We start from the raw sequence: 17,951 nt of genomic DNA on the forward strand, positions 1-17,951 counted from the left end.
GCAATTTTTCCCTATTTATTTGCAGTGCATCCACCAGAAACCAGCAGAAGACCTGTGTATGACTGCATGCTAATACATTACTGGAGAACACTGGTAAAATGGTCTTCAATCACTCCATCCAATCCCCTACAACAAAGTTTCTGACCGAAATGTTAGTCTTCCCCCTTGATCCCATTAGCACGTGATTTCCGCAGCCTTAAGCAGCTTGTTTTCCACTATATGCTTAATTTGCAGGCAATGTTTGTCCCGTTTTAACACACCTACAACATTTTCAATCTCTCCTGGAATGTCATATTCCTCATCATCATCAGCTTCGTTAGCAGCAACTGTCATCACCTTATTTGGCACAACTGGACCCTGAGCTTGTAGATTGGCAGCCAGAGATCGACAGCCACGCTGATATCTGCACAAGAAACAGACACAGTTAATGTATTTTTCTGATTTAAGTTCCACCTGAAATAAGTACAAACGGTCAGAAATCCTGCTTTTCAAGTTACTACACCTCCCAGTGTACAGCTCTCCAGTTTAGTAGTTGCTTTAAAGAAAAAGTATCCCACTCCCCTTCCTCTTGACCCAGTTGTCTCTTTTCCAAGGTGAGAAGAACTAGACATTTAAATGGTTCCTTTTCATTATCTCTCCCTTTCCTGTTTCAGTATAACCTATTTTCCATTGCTGACAATAAAGAAAAGCAAAAATTCCCATGCCCTAAAAACCTCTCCAAAACTTGAAAAAAAAAAAAAAAAGGCAAACCAAAAAGAATTAATAAAATCTACTTATTAAAAACATGTTTTTTAATGTTAAAATGAGCTTAGTTCTTTCCGACCAAGTTGTGCTCAGATATTTAGCCTGTGGTGGAGATACATTCTTACAAAAGATATACTTTACATGCTAAACTGACTTTTGCCATTGGGCAAGGTACACTCTCCACCTAAAAAGAATTTTCTATGCCTAAGGACGTTCTCAAAAGTTGGTAAAAGAAACACAATAAAAATAGTCACCAAGGGAGCCTGCAATTTGAAAATATCAGTGCGAGAAATCTCAAAAAGACTTTGCCCTCTGGCAACAAGTAAAACCAGACACCAAAACCTGACTAATATGCAAAACCAAAGTGGGATTGCAAACCAGTTTTCCCCTGTGAACTTTCTATCAAATCAGAGCAGGGCTATGTAATGGAAAATGTTATGTTCCCTCTTACAAAATTGTATTAAATCAACATCAGTAGTAAAGGTCACTATCTTCCCATCTTTACCAAGTTATGCATTATATAGGCTTCTGCTTGTGCAAAGTGCAATTTGGCTTGTCACAGCACTAGTTTAGCACAATGGGGGGGGGGGAAAATACAGACAAACTAAATGTGACAGAAGAAATCTGCTTTTTCCAAATAGCGCGAAGGAAGAATGTGTTCATTCCCAAAGAACAAGGGGATTTCTTGTTTTCTCTTTTAGGGGAGGTTAGGAGGACAGAAGGTCAGCAATCAAATAGACTCAGATATTTTTAGGCTTTTTGAGTGCTTTTGGATTTAGTTCTTTTTAAACTATTTCAGCTTGAAACTAACCTCCACTTTGCTACCTTTGGTTTCACAAACGTCAGTCCAAGTCGCTGAACAAGTTTCATCCCCAGCTTGCGAAGAACCATCTGATTACTTTCTGACAGCTTGCAGTTATCAAGACACTCAAGCACAGTAGCAGCTGTAAAAGAAAATATACACCCTAGGAAAACTGTTTTTAAAGAAACCTCGGTAAGAACATTTTGCAAAGTTTCAAACTTTAGTAGAAGATTTGAATTTTTAAAGGTACACCTGAAAGGCAAACGTCTTACAGTCTACTTTGTAGCAGCTTTGACGCTGGTCAAAAACAGTGATAATATCCTTTAGCTACCAAACAGGAAGGTTTACTTTTGGCTATGAAAATTATAATGAAATTAGATTCTGAGAGCGTTATGCTAATTCCCACTGCATGTAAAACATTCAGGTATCTTTCAGGATCTAAGAATTTTCAGCAGTCTAATAAAACCAGGAGTCAGGAAATCCAACTCATTTACTCTGCAGCCAGTTTCTGCATACTAAGAAAGCATTCCCTTTCTTCATTTATTTTCAGGCAGCACCATCTTTACTCCTCTGGCACAGAAATTTTTATGGTGATGAATGTCCATAAACAGCCATGAGAAATACTGTGTATGTGTAAACAATCAGCAACAAAACCTTTCATTTGGGCACATCAAAGGTAACAAAGTTATTTGTCCAGCAAAATGAAAAATTACACAGACAAAAGAGAATCTTGGATTAATGAGTATAAAGTTCCAGGATTCAAAGTTTTCACAGGAACACATTCCTGTCACAAATAAAAATCCTTCTGCATTTTCAGTCTGAAACAATTAATGATTGTTTTGAAGGCTGGTCTTTAGTTAATACAGACTAACACCCTGGGCTCTGAAGGACCCTTCGTTCTTGCTATAGGCACTGCAAACATGGAATCACGCTGGCAAAATACTCTACAACTTCGTACTCAAGTCTCGTATCAGGATTTTCAAATCACTGAGATCAAAGATATAACAAATGTTTCCAAGTCTGAGAAACTGTAGTATGTGACTTAAAATGCACTACAGTCTTTTGCCTTATGATGTATCCTGATGTACAGAAATATTATTGAAACAGTATATGCAGACAAAAAGGTCAATGACTTCAGCACATTCCAGCAACCTGGATTTGATTGCAGCTGTAAAAGCTAGAGAGACTGATGGCTTAGGAGAAAGAGGCTGCAGAAACATCAACATTCACAGAGAGAAAAGAAATTAAGAATATACAAATAAAAACCTCTTCCATGTCCTCCCAACTCTTGAATCACTAAAATACGTTAGATCCGTGCCAATGGATTCAGAACTAGTGCTTCCTTTTAAATCAAGTTCTAGATTGCAGCAGATTTCAAACAGTATCTACCTTGGGCATTTTTTTTCCTACTTGATCCTCAGATCTGCTATAACCTGTAATAATTTAAAGTATTATTTATTTTTTTTAACTCTCACATTTTCTTATCCCAAACAGTTTCTGCCTAAATATTTGCCTTGTTAGCTGTGAGCACTCTCTCTTTTCTATGTTAAATTTGTTCATTGATATGTCCCTGATTTTTCTCTTATTACCAGACTGATAACTACTTAATATTCTTTCTATATGGCATAGATCAAAACATCTAACTTTACCAACAGGGTTACTGTTGTGAGCCAAACTTCTTTTCACATTGATTGTACTGTACTGTATTGTACAGTTGCATCTTTAAAATTACTTATTTTGTGTCATATACTATTCAGCCTGGTTATTATTCAGCTGATCTGGCAGTCTTGCTACTCTGTAATCTTCCACAGTGCTGCCTGCTACTTCAATGTGCTGACACTCCTCAGTATTTTCTCGTTGCTCATGCCCAGCTGTACAGCACATGTGGTGTCATTCCATTCTGTTTGTTTTCACTATCTTATCTCCATCTTTACCCATAGCTCAGGCATTTTGTAAGGAAGCCTCTGCATGTCAGGCTTACCAACTAGGAGAGCAAAAAACTGATTCCAGCACCAGAACTATGAACTTCCTTCTCAAAGTCAAAATACTTCCATTAAGTGAAATTTCAAGCTTTCTAAAGTGAGTTTACAGCACCACTTGAGTCTTGTGAATAGCAGAAACCACATTTCTGGTTCTTGGATAAGCTCCCCAAACTGACAGGGTCTTTTGTAGTGTTTTGTAATTAGCCTTTCTTTACTGCTATCAGTAAAATCCTAGCTGTCTTTGCAGGCAATTCTGGCTATATTCCAGGATTTTTGATGAGCTGAATGTAATTCCAACGTGCAGCCACATTGTTGAGAAACTTCTGTGCTCCCCTTCTGGGTACCTGTCTATCCCTAACTGCACCCATTACAGTCTCTTTTCTCTAAATACTTTTTCTCATTTCAACCATATCACTGCATGAGTCCATCTGGGTCCTGAAAACAACAGGTTCTTTAAACTTGGGGTCTCCGAAATCCTGTGCTTATGTTAACCTGTAGATTTTCTGCAAAATTTTTAGCAGTAGTATGTAAAAAACCAGTTTATGTTCTCCCGAATTTTTAAGTGTTTTCCACACCTAACAGTTTGTATGTTCTCTGCTGAGCTCCTGTATTATAGAAATGACTAATGAGATGACCTGCCAAATTCCTTCATGAACTGTCCCAACCCAACCTAGTTGGGGATGTCCCTGCTGACTGCAAGGAGGGTTGGTTTAAACAACCTTTAAAGGTCCCTTCCAATCCAGTACATGCTATTCTATAACATAACATTCCCCTGTGGTGTCTGCTCCTCCCTATCAACTCCTCCTTTTTTCCTCTCATTTTGCACACTTTATAGCCAGATTTCACTCTTTACAACAACACCTGTTATCATTTTCATCTTTCTTTCCTTTTTTTATTGGAATACCTTTAAGAACAGCAATCAGGATATTAGGAACTTACCATATGGTAAACAGTCCTCTCTTTTGCCATGTTTAAATAACTGTGCCTGCGATTAAAATAGGGAAAACAGACATGAGAACATAGACTCTCAAGCAAAATATATTAAGCATGTAGTTCTAAAATGCATTTTAATGCAATTCCAATAAGCTGCAGTGCTTAATAATTTGGATAGCATAAAAGGAGAAGAGTCTCATGGTGCAAGTTTATTTCTTTGTAACTAAATATAAGTCAAGGATAGTGTAACCCAGCTCTCCTTCCCTCTATACACAGGCAGTCGACTCAGAGAGTGGAGCTGGCCAAAAAAACACTCAAGAGGGAATGAGGGGAGAAAAAAAGCCACTAGTTTTCAGCCAGCTCAGCTCCCTGAGCCATCCAGCTCAGAGCTTGGTCACACAACCTCAATGCAGCTGCAACCACAGCACCTATTAAACAGCTCATATTGCTTTGAACCTCTGAAAAGTGAAGCAGAATTTGTAGACCATGAATAAAGGCAGAACAACTAGGGGAAGTCTACATATCTGTGGGACTTCCTGACCCTGTATACCTGCAAACTGAACAAGCCTTGCTCATTATTTAGACACCATACACACAGTACGTGCCAACACTATGGTCACTGATAAGACTAGGAAAGAACAGGACGGGTGGACACACAGGAGTGAGCTTAGTTATTAGCAGCAACTACACACTGACAAGACAGAGGGATTCAGCATAGGCTCAATATTTTACTCTGCTTCTCCCACAGCTTTTCAGAACTCCAGGTCAAACTAAACAAGACCAGCTATGGAAATCTGTGATTGAAAGCATGCTACAAATATACCTCCAACAACCAGACTGATTTCTGTGCTGAGGTTTTTAAAGAAACAAAGAGCTTCCAAAACAATTTTATATACAAATACCCCAGTAAGATTAAGCCCCAGCATTATGGTGAGACAAATGAACTATTAGCACCTGCAAAAAACATGTTACACATAGAAAGTTTCCTCAGTTCAGTTAGTATGCTTGGAAACTACTGTGCTCAGTCACTTAGTTTTCCTTGCTTTGTCATTTGCCAGGAAAGAAATCTTCTTCAATAAATATGCCTGGGAGTTAAACAAGAACAGACTTACCTGAAAAATATGTACTTTCTCACACATACCAAACACACACATGCCTCCCGTATTGCAGGTGTGGTTAAGAGCAACAAAGGCAATAAAAACACCTTTAGGCTATGTACCCATTCTGTTCTGGTTTGTTACTAAATTGCATTTTAGGATCCTAAATTAGTACTTCTGATTAGCTCTACAAGCCATACAGGGGCGTTTGATAACATGCATTGGATTACTTCAGATCTGTAATGCTTTCATGAGTAACTAGGCAATGGTATAAGTACAGCAATGTACTGTACCAGCATCTAAAAAAAATTATTCTCAAAGTATTTCCCACATACAACAAAACTCTGCTTGCATTAAAAAGCCTAAGGAGAAGCAAAGACGACAGAAAATCTACAAACCTTTTGTATAATTAACCAATCTAGACTGCCTCTAAAACATTTCTGCCTCTGTGCTGAAACATGTGGAAGCTCATTCCTTCATCACTTTGTTCCTGCATTCTGCTTTAAAAACCACTCAGATGTTTTTTCACAAGGGTAGTCAGTTTATAGCTGATGCCAGGGGATACTGTAGCATCTTGTATTCACAACTACTTTCTGTAGAAAAGCACAGTTAAGAAGGCTGACCTTCTTTACAGCATAATTCCTGAAGCAGGGATAATGTAGATTCATAGAATGGCTTGGGTTGGAAGGGACCTTACAGTTCATCTAGTCCAAACCCCCCTGCCATGGGCAAGGACACCCTCCACTACATCAGATCACTCAATGCCTCATCCAGAAGGATACTGTAGAGAAACAGCTTTTTAATATAGTCTTGGGAATGCTCCTGGACAAATGAATTTGGATGTCTATGCTCACACTTCTCAGTATAGTGCCTAGCAGTACAGAATCCTCAAAACTTCAATCCGTTATCAGTCTTCTGCGGCTCCTAAACTCTGGAACCTTTCTACAAGTTTCTCTGTGAATTTTCACATCCTTTAGGCTAGCTTTGAATTCAATTGTGACTCCTCAGGAAAAACATAACTAGAAGGTACAACCTCTAAGCAAGATGTGGGAAGAACTTAACCAATGCCCAAGCAGGAAATGAAAAAAAAGCCAACCCTCTCTTCAAATACTATACATGAAATTTTTGTAATGCTTTTCTAAAAACAACTTAGAAAACAGCTTCACACACCTATGGATCAGTTTAGAACTTGACAGATTCCATTTCACAACCATTTCTGCACAAAACAGAGAAATATACATCATTTCCTTATAACAGGCTCACTTCATACCTAAACAAGAAGCTGTTTTCAAACCTAATATACAACACATCTATTCTCAAAACACAGCAAGGATTTAGAATAGACTTGCAGATGTTTAAGCATCACAGCAATTGCTGTAAATCAACTGAGATATGGATTAAGGGATTTTACTTTATTGATACAAGTTTATAGGGGCAATAAAAAATAACACCAGAGCTACTGAGTTTAATCTAAACTGAGAAATATCGGTCCTTCATATTTTTTTTCCAACAAAATATGTGACCTATTGGTTTTGGAATAAACTGAGCTGAAAATGTCAAGAGTCTGAAAGGAAAGAAAGTTCTCTTTGCATCTATTAACGTATACTGTAGGTCAGACACAACCTTCCACCGGATCACTGCTGTTTCACAGAAGTTTTGCAGTCATTTCAAAAACCTTTTTTCCTATAGTAGGAAATAAGTAATAACCAAACTGTTGAGAACTCTCCTTCAGATATTCAACACAGCAGGAAGACCAGTGCCCGGGTTTTTTTTTCCTGTTTGTAGAAACATCATGAAAAGTTTTTGTTACTTCTTCATGAGTCAAAGCATGCTTAAGTGTTCACAAGCCAAAATTTCCCAAACTTTTGAGCTTAGTAGATCTATTTTTTGGAGTAAATCAAAGAAGTCCTTGAACCCTTGTTAACATTTGGGATTTTGAAAAAACAGTAGAGACTATTTTCTTCCAGCATATGCTACAGGTAGTGATGCAAGTGATGCATGTAAAGCAAAGTTACCATCTCAGAAAAATGGTGCACACCTAAAGCTTAGGGGGATTCTGCTAAAAAGAAAAGCACGTAATGCATGAACAGAAAACATTTTAAACAAATACAGAAAAAAAGGACAAATCAGCCAAATCAGCCTTACTGCATTCAGCTTAAACTTCCTGCCTTGAAGGAAGAGAAACATCCAAGGCACATCATTTCAGAAAATCTGATACACACAGAATAATTAATAAGCTTGGTTTGCCACCTGCACAGACATTTTAGTGTCAGCACCTAACAACACCAAAGGTGAGGAGCCTGCCTGTTGGAGTATCCAGGCAAAGTTACGCCATGGCCTCTTCACTTTAATGAGGACACAGAGCATACACCAACTTACCCAACCTGTTGAAAAGTATGTGACTCCCTCTCTTATAAATAATTAAGCCACCTACAAATTAGAGAAAATCAGTGGTGTGCAAGCAGTGATGACTGTCAAGTCTGGTTTTGCTTTAGAAATAGCATGGTGCAAGGAAAACAAAGCCTAGTTTCTTAGTAATCACAGAAGAAACACACCACACCTTCCAATTGTCTGCATAACCCACTTTAGCCCAACCTGCATGAGATATATCAATCAGGATCATCTCCAGGACATGTTCCCCAAGCTATACAAATCACCATTAAGGGTGCCCTGACTGTTTGGTAGCAAGTATATCTTCCTGTCGAGCAGGAGACGCAGGTCTGAATCTACCCTCTGGTTGTAACCAACCGAGTCAAGGATTGGGAGGATAATTTCAGCCTCTATGGGAAGAGAATTAAATGATATCTTTCATTACTCTGGAGCACCCTCTAGTAGTCATACAACATCCAGGGCCAGGGAAAGCTATCAGCCATCCCTGCCTCCAGGCCAGATATGAGGAGGTAAACAAGGGTGAGGGAGGACATGCTGTCAGAATAATAAGTTCATCTGAAAGTAAAGAATATTTAGTGCATTATCTGTACAACTAATGGTAGAATAGGTTAAAGCCCTTGTTCTTACTATGTCTTCAACACAAGGAGTAAGGAATACTCACAGAATTCACGTATTTATCAGGGTACTGATCATCAACACAGTATTTAAGCTGACAACCTTCAATGCAGAGTCCAGTTAAATGGGTGGCAAAAGGTATACAGATTTCGTAAGACCTTATTCACCAGTCGAAAGCTAGCAGGATAGTTCCTCTCCATCTTAACCACACCACCCAAAAGCACAGATTTTAAGTACTTGGGAAAAAAGAAAAAAAGCAAAAGATCAGCAGCTTGGGAGAACACTCTGTTCTGACAGGAAAATGAATCAGTCTAATGGTAACAACTTCTGAACCTTGAACTAAGCACACTACTGCTGGTTAGCAGCAACAATCTCAGACGAGGCCACATTAGAATATTCTCTGCTGTTCAGAAGGATAAGAAATACAGCACTATCAGAAAGGCATCAGTGCCCTTGGTATCTGCAGATGCAAGAATTTTCTTCTTCCATACCACTGCTTTTTGTCCACCTTTATCACCAAACCAACCAGCACCCACACCTTTGTGAAAAAATAATGCCAAAAGACAATTCTAGCCTAGCTAATTCTTTGAGAATGCCAGAAATAAAGAGACTTGGGAAACATTCTATTTGGAAATCGTCTATTTTTGTGCCTCTGGGTCTGAAAGAATAGACTTAGAGAGTTCTTTCTTCCCTGGAGCAAAATTTACATAAGCATGTACCTATTGCTAAATGACTTTTGCATTAGAGACAGCTCAGGGAAATGCCCTGTTCTTAAGACTCTCGAGTTTCATCAGATCACTGTGCAGGGCGTTTTAGTTTTTTTAATTATTACTCACACTTGTATACTGAATCACTTATAAAACAAATAAGGTTTAATAAGTTTCAATGCCCAAGGCTACCTCAACATGATGACATCTCTGTCACGCAAGAACTGGGAGTGCTACACCCTGCAGCAATAACTAAAAAGCTGTTTGATATAATGGCAGGTTTAAAAGCAAACCTCCAGACCAAGAGAATTTAAAATGCAGATTCTTGAAACAGGTTAGAAGTTTCCTTCAAGTAAACAAATCTTACATTAAAAAAAAAGCCCCCCCCCCCCCAAATTAGCACTTCCTTGTGAATCCAGCATTGATAATCCTTCAAATGCACAAAGTACCTATGCGCAAAAGCAAATTTAATTCAAGCCGGCAGCGTTAGTTTCAGCAAAAGAGGGCAGTTTTGAAAACTAAATCCAACATACTGTAAGCAGATTCCTGCCAGTGCACACCTGTTGTGAAATGATCTATTACTGACAACAGGTGTAAAGAAAAAAAAGAAAAAAGCAGCAGTGGAATTAAAATATGTAATGCAAGCTGCGTGTTCCAACAAGAACCATGAAACAGTAGTACTTGTTCCACACATAATGCTGAGTTAGATTAAACAGTAGCATACCTAATCACCAAGACTTAAGGCCACAAGAGGCAGATCAAAGTGCAGCAACACTGAACTACTCATTGCGTACCTAACTTGCAGTTTCAGTTCATTGAAATGCAAGAGTTTCAGCTCTTTTTAAAGCAGGGTTGCCCTGCCAATCTTGCTACAAGCTACTTCCTAAGTGCAGACCATAAGCACTGTAACATCGTAACCTGCCTAATTCACCCTGCTAGGGGCAGCCATAAACTGATCTGATGAAGAGAGAAAAGACTTTTTACCCCTGCTCTGGTGGGTTACATTCCCAAAACCTGCAAGATTCCCAAAACCTGCCTTGCTGTACTGACCAGAAACTGAAAGATGTTTTGGTTTTTCCCTCCAGCTCATTCAGACAGAAATGCTCAGGCAACTACAGCTGGAACAAATTGCTGGAGGAATTTTGAAGCCTGTTGACGTGAGCTTCAGTTGTCCCTCGTGAGGATGTGTTCTGCTTCACACACTGTGCAACTTCTGTTTCTGTACAGACTGTTAGAATTTTGCATGTTTAAGAGAAAAGGCTTAGTTATTTTAAACACCTCTTTTGTTTTCAGCTGGTATTTTTGGTTTAACAACACACTACTGTTACAAAATTCTTAATATTGAATTCTAGACATGTGTATTTCTAACTGCATTTCAGCATGTCTGTGTACACACAGACACCTGCACACATATTATTCTGAAACCCTTCATTCCCCAAATGATAGAATTCATGCTTACATTGTTGGTCATGAAATTCAAAAAACTGAAGACTGAATGGAAGCAAAGGCTTAAAAAAATTCAGAGTCCTCATAGCAACTGGAACAGGAGCTATGAGCTGGAGGACACAAATAAAACTGGCCTGATAAATAATTTCTCCTGTGCCAGAGAGAAGGAAGAAAGCACATAAATGCAAGGTGGCAGGTCTCTGCTTCCAGGTATATTGTATCACATTCTAGTTTCGATTCTACTTGTTAAGTATTCACCTGTTTCGCTTAGTACGCGCTAATGAACAGGTGGATAGAGCCAAAGCCAAACTCAAAGGAATTATGACAAAACACTAACGTATTATACATCCTGCAGGTCTCATCATGTACCTAGAATGGCAAACAGTCAGTCTCCCTTTCCAGATCTGACAATAAAATGATGAAACATCATTCTGTCTTTTGAAACATACTGCAATGCATACAAATACTGCTTCCTCCTGCTTAAGCAGCAAGTCGTAAGGTTTTCTAAATATAGATCGTTCCTTGTATCTTCTGATTTGGAAGGGCTGCTACAGGAAGAAGAAGAAAAAGAAATGAGCAAACCACACACTTGTTCCAGAACTTTGCTTTGACGTTGGTAATAGTGCATCCAAGTCCTCACAGCTATTACTTGAAAAGAGCTGCAAATTTATGCAGATTATAGAAACTGTACAAACAGCAGCAAATCCTTAAACCTGAGCAAAGGCTGTACAAGAACCTGTCATCTGACTCTACCTGCACTACCTCAACAAAAGCAAGAAGGAACAACTACACCCACACAAACACCCCCATTCCACTCAGACATATTTGGACACCAACACTGGAACAGACATTGCAACTGCCATTCAAGTGTTTCAAAATGCACCTAAACACTTTTAAGATGATGGAACTAGAAGAAAGCTTTTATACAGAGATATACAAAGGAGTGCTATCATGCAGTAGTGGTTCAGGTATTAACAGATGTGTCCCTATGCACAGTATAGACATTTCAAAATGCTAACAGTTCAGCTCTTTGAGTCATGAACCATTGTTGTTTCACAAGGAAAGGAGCATTCAACAGAAAAACTGTTCAGGTTAGCAAGCTATACCACAGTGCATGCATTCAGACTACTGAAGGACACTGCCTCACAAGTTTCATGCCTTACAAAATGCATTGAGAAAAACATTTCAGTTGAAGAAGAATGGATACGACTTCCAAAAATAATTTGCATTCAGTTAACGGTTCTAGAAGGCTAGGAGAGACCACAATCGTTATCAGAAGCCCAAACTCTTCATTTTGTAAGGTTCCAATTTGTTAATTTATTTCAAAGGTTCTGGTCAAGGGGGAAAAAAAAAGAGAAGAACAAGAAAAGCAGAAAACAAACCCAAATTAAATTACAGAATTATTCCTGATACACAATTACCTGTTTAAAATCATGGATAACCATACTGGGTATCTCACTTTTGTTTGAGAATGACAAGGGTATTTAGAGAGACATACATACATGGGAAGTTACAGCTTCAAAACTGTTGTGGGGTAACTTCTAGCTGTGCATTACCTTATCCTTTTCAACAGGCAGGAATCTCTCTACCGTGGCATTACCGTATGAGCATAAATGCAACCATTTATCTTTCAGAAGAACTGTATTTACCAGGGCCTGGAGCATGCCATTGATAACCACTGTGCCCTCCATGCTCTGGAAGGAGGATTTGGATAACATGGAAAGGGTCCAGTCCAGGAAGTCTGCCATCCTTTTCTGCCTGACGTCATGGCGGACAATAAATCTGTCAGAAAACAACCAAAACACTGCAGTTACCAACTTCATGACTCATAAAGAAAAATAGTTTTTCCTGCTATCCAAACTGGTTGTAGTTTCTAAGAACAACTGTCCAATGAGTATTTTCCAAAATCACTTGAGGGTGGGAACACACCAAACCATGAATGTGTAGCCCTTCTGCTTCTGAGCAAGCCTCTGACCCAGAATTTCATTTTCCCTTCAGACCAACCTATAACCTTGGATTCTAGAGATTCCTTATCTCAATTGTAATGCAACATACTTTCCTAACATACTTTATTTCCAACATAAAAATTATTTCCATTGGAATAACTGAAAAGCTGAAATTAACAGGAGGATTCTCCACCATTCTCACCAAGAACAGCTCTTCTGCTCATCTGAAAGCTGGTGCAAATCCAGAATTGCTTCATACTTCACTGTTATCAGCCAGGCCCATAAAGAGTAATCATCAGTAATGTAATTGGGTTTTTTTTCAGGTATTTAAAAAGGTCAAATATCTGTTATTTAACACACTGGATGGGTCAAGAGATGTATTTTTACCCCTCAGGGAGGGCAGAAGAGGTTCATCATGGTTAAACCTATATGCAGGCATCATCAGTGCCAGCCAAGGTAGCTAGAGCTACCTTGCTATCTGCTTCAGTTGTCTCTTTTAGTATTCTTAGCACCTAAGAATTGGGGTCCTGTTCTAGCAGAGATTCAGACTAAGTTAACAAACTCTGATCACAAGGCAACAAAAGGAATCATGGTACATGGGAAAGCTAGAGAGTACAATTCCTAGCACTTACAGGAGGATGCATGCAAAGCCTGCACCTGGTTACTTTATAGCTACAAGTTAAACGGGGAACTGCACCAAGAGGTAATTTAACGGGGGAATATTAAATCAGAGAAGAAAGGAAACAATGAGCAGACATGCCTTCAAAGTCAGTATTCCCTGTGTTCAGCAACAGAACAAGGAGGATTTGGGGCAGGGTTAGCCAAGGGGAGTGGTTTGTTTTATAACACAGCAGCAAGGACAAAGCCTTCTTTTGCACAATAGTCCTGGTAGGAAAGTAACCTGCAAAGTAGATGAACTGGTTCCTAGACCCCCTCTCAGCCTAAAGGGGTTTAAATCTTAATTTCTCAAACGACTGTCCTAACCTCCAGACTAGAAGCAAGATAAAGATGAGCCTCAAGTCCTCCTATTGCAACCAAGTCACTGAGCAGACAGAAAAGAGAAGTCACGAAACAAACTCCAGCTTCTTTGCCCTATGGAAAGTAAATTACTCTGGGATACAGGAAGTCTTCAATCCCAGTGTTTCTAAACTTCACTTGAAACTCAGAAACATCTTAGAACAGGAACTAGCACCCAGACTTCCTCCCTAAGGAGTTTCCTACTCAGCATGTCCTGTATCTTATCTCTGTCTGTCCTAGACTTTTGCTTTCATGCCTACCTAAGAGTCCAACCTAAATAAGATGGAACAGTGATCTCCTCTCAGAAAAAAAAACCAAAACCCTAGGCCCATTCATTAAAGAACTGTTTCAGGATGTGAAAGCAGTAAATTCAAGTTCACCAAGGCCAAAAGGTCCTGGTGAAGTGGTTTAATAATTATCATGAAAACACCATTTTCAAAAGAGCTTAAACTGAGTAATTATAAATATACTAAATAGCAATTGTGCTCCCATTACAGCCTTACATATCCTGATGCAGCTGGTACTAGAACCAGCTTGACATATTCTATCACTTCATTTGTTATGAATACATACTTTTAATAAAAACTAATACAGCACATAAAATGGAGGTGAAAGGAAGAGAGGACAACTGGTAATAACACACCTGCACAGTACTCGGTGTTAGGATGCCAGGCACTTATGAAATCCCCCTGAAATCTAGGGCTGAGCACTGCATGAACACAAAGTTGTGCTGAATGCAATGCTGTAGTCAGTGACATTACTACACACATGCTCCCAGTAGCAATTTAGTTCTACAGATACCCTGGAGAGCAAGAGAAGTGCAAATTCATTTAATATAAAGTGATGACAGAATCTCTTAAAATTACTGCTGCCCTTATTTGAGAAGGTTTCCAAATACTCAATGTACCTTGAAGGCTCAGCCACCTATGGATGGTTGAATTGGGTACATTTCTGGGGTTTTAGGAAGCAAAGATGCTAAAAGGCACATACAGGTACACATGAATGCTCAAGACTAACTCTATGTCACACTTTCAGCTCAATTCCTCTGCTTCTGTCAGCTTGTGACAAGGCAGATTACCAAGGCAGATACATCAAAAACCTAGGAAAGCAACTTCCAATTATCACTTCCCAAACAGTTGCAAAAACTAATTAGGATAAGGAGACAAACCGATGTTCTGTCACATGGAAACAGGTGTGGATAGACAAGATGATTTATTAAAGGTTAGTCAAATGATTCATGCATTCACCTCCACTTTACTTCAGAGTAAATCAGAAATGTACAGGACAACACAGAACTCTGATTCTAGTCTCAGCTCCTTCATGAATTTTCTGCATGATGCTGTCAGCTCCAAAACAAAAGGTGTGTTTGTCATCAGATCCAAACCTGCAGCATTACGCTCACTAAATACACGTTTCTAAAGCATTGATTTCTGTGACTGAAGTTCAGAATCAATTTAAAGTAAGTAGATGACAGTAGTTTCCTAGAAAGTTCAGACCTGCTTCAATAAATGTTTTATTTAACGATTATTTGGATAAAATTAATCCCACAAATGTTGTGCCTCTTAATTCAGAGAAAAACATGAACAGAGATTTTGCTGTTCAGGAGCCACTCACGCCCATTATCATTTCATCTTCTTCACCCTACAGAGGCTCTGCTCCTACAGCTACACTGACAAAACTGTGTTGGCAGAGCCCTCTAGTGTAGACAGAGCATATGCGAGTGTGAAAATGCTGGGGTTTGCTTTAAAAAGAAAAAAGGAAGGATGAAACAAATAAATTGACCAAAGCCCTCTTCTGTTAAAATATATTGGATATGTGAGAACTAGCACAGTTTATGATCTTTGTAATTTAGTTTCATACACTTCACAAATAAAAAGAACCTCCACTAATGCTCAGGGACAGGAGAGAGACAGAAGTTTTTCACTCCAAAGTTACAAACAAACCTCACATCAGTATTACTGAAGTAATGCAAAAAACGTCAGAACAACTGTACCTCTCTCACAAACTATTTTGTGTCTGAACACTCCCAAGTAAAACAATGGGATCTTAAAAGTTCCATTATCCTATACCTGCCTCATTTGATGAATTATTTGACAACAATAAACCTAAGAAAATCAAAGTGCTGTTTCCTGGGTGAGAGAATGAATACAGTGACAAGAGGGATCTTACAATAAATTCTAGCAATATTATTTCCTTTTAAATAACTTCAGTTCTACTAGGAACTATCAAGCCAGTAATACTGGTTAACACTTCTCTGTTTACCAGGTAACACACTGCAAATCAGAAGCAACAGGATGTAAATGGATCCTTCTGAAACTCTGTAGCACAAACTAGTTCCTAGAAGGCAATTTGAATAGTATCCTGTCAATAGTGAAGATCTGTATCACTTGTGATAGATAACCTGTTCCTCTAGTGAGCAGAAGAAAACAAAGCATTTTCAATAATAATCTCACTACTGCATCTGATTCAATCAAGTTTAACATCCCACATGCAGCTGGCAACTGTCATTAGTAGTAAGAGTGAAAAATGGCAGGAGAAATAAGAGCTTTTTTCCTTCCTTCCAAGAAGCACAAAAGAGACTTACTTGGAAACCAGAACAGCAGCTGCATCCCGTGCCTTATCACTGACAACCAGGTAACACTAAAGGCAAAAGAAAACTAACTGTAAAATAATTCATGCATGTAGATGTAGTAACAACCATGTGACAACTTTGTGTACAGAGGACTCAATATTTATGATTATGAATATGATTATGATTACATATATTATGCAATTATGAGAACAAACTGAGCTTAAGATCATAAAAAATTAAATTTCCCATTTAACAACATGTCTCTCAGACAAAAATCACTTTTCCAGTGCCTCTCAAAGCAACTTTACATTCATAGAAATATTAACTTAGCCATGTATGTGCTGCTACCTGCCTACAAGTGACAAGCCTGCAAGTGCCAAAAGCATAAGCTATTCAGGTGTTTGTGAGGAAAGGGCTGCTGCTTTGTCTGAAAGGGATGATGCGTGAGCCACTTTGGCTTATGCCTAGAGAAATTTCATTGAAATTTCATGCACTCACAGCTTCCAATCTCATTCATCTAATGCTGATTTCTATAGAAATCAAACTTGGCTTTCAGAAAAAGCTTGCCAGTGTTTTCAAACACTAAAAGCTCTTGTCAAATTCCACGGCGTGCACTAATGTCAGAAGACAGTTTACTACTTCAGAGAAAACAAGTCTCATCTGACAGTAAAGCAGCAAAGCACATCTGGAAGATTCCAAAACTATAGAGAAATTCTTTACAGGTCAGATACAGAAAATATGACCTTAAATAACAGGCCTAATACCTTTTAGAATAAGAGAAATAGCACAGGTTTGACAGTATTACGAGGTGCGTTCCACTCACTTTTGCTATGTTCAGGATGCGATCCATTGTTGGCACACGAGTTTGTCCTTCCCCTGCATCAACATTTCCATCGAAACGGGCCAGATCAAAAGGGATCAGGCAGATTATGGAGAGCCATAATAAAAGCATGTAACGAGTTTCCCAAGTCTGGAAAAGAACAGTAGAATAAAACATGTACTCCGTTTCTTGGAGCATATTCCAACAAAGTGCCTGGAACACAAACTAATCCACCACCTCCAAGGAACTTTCAAAGGAAGACAAAGAAAACCCCAAACCAGAACGCTCTAAACCACCAAAGCAGACAGACCTACAAGCAATTCCAATGAGGAAATATGCAATAGAATGAATGCACCCTCACTTCTGAATCTGAAATCTAGACAAGTTCACTTCTTTTCCAAAGGACAACTCTATGCTGCCATTTTCCTGTTGTCTCCTTCCCTCAGTCCATTTGTGCCTCCAGTCACAAATATGGAAGTAGTACATTTTCTTCCCTACTTTTGTGCACTGCTTTCATGGGTGTACTGAAACAACTTGAGGTGTGTTTTGAGATACAGACAGTCAAGAAGGAACTTTTGAATCTGTAAAACTGCAAAGTGATCAGAACTGATGTTTATTAATAAATTATTTCAATAATTTTTTTGTCTTACACTGCTCTAATTTTTTTCTGCGGGTGACAACAAAGTTAAGTAAGTAGAGCAAGATCTCACCTCAGAGTCTTTTGGATTCTGGTCTGCAAGCATATCCAAAACAGGCTGTAGATCGCTCACTTCATGAGGAAACAGTGGGAGGAAACGTTTGTATCCTCTCACCTGTAACAGAAAGTTCCAAGATTTAGTAAGCCACCTGGCATCGTCAGGTACTGAGGAAGGAGACCCT

General features: G+C 38.9%; 1 protein-coding gene across 4 annotated transcripts in view; it reads right to left on the reverse strand.

Moving 5' to 3' along the window:
* TBCD (tubulin folding cofactor D) overlaps positions 1–17,951 on the reverse strand; it is a 118,558-nt gene that overhangs the window by 96,300 nt on the left and 4,307 nt on the right. For all 4 annotated transcript variants that reach the window (XM_068151384.1, XM_068151387.1, XM_068151386.1 and 1 more), the window contains 7 exons: positions 17,783–17,884; positions 17,076–17,222; positions 16,265–16,320; positions 12,367–12,499; positions 4,468–4,513; positions 1,556–1,688; positions 261–403 (listed from right to left, as the gene is read on the reverse strand). In XM_068151384.1, coding sequence (XP_068007485.1) covers positions 261–403; positions 1,556–1,688; positions 4,468–4,513; positions 12,367–12,499; positions 16,265–16,320; positions 17,076–17,222; positions 17,783–17,884 — 760 coding nt within the window. The remainder of the gene's footprint in view (positions 1–260; positions 404–1,555; positions 1,689–4,467; positions 4,514–12,366; positions 12,500–16,264; positions 16,321–17,075; positions 17,223–17,782; positions 17,885–17,951) is intronic.

The sequence above is a fragment of the Melanerpes formicivorus genome, unplaced genomic scaffold, assembly GCF_026170545.1.
Source record: "Melanerpes formicivorus ecotype bairdi unplaced genomic scaffold, bMelFor1.0.p_v2 SCAF_21, whole genome shotgun sequence".
NCBI lineage: Eukaryota > Metazoa > Chordata > Aves > Piciformes > Picidae > Melanerpes > Melanerpes formicivorus.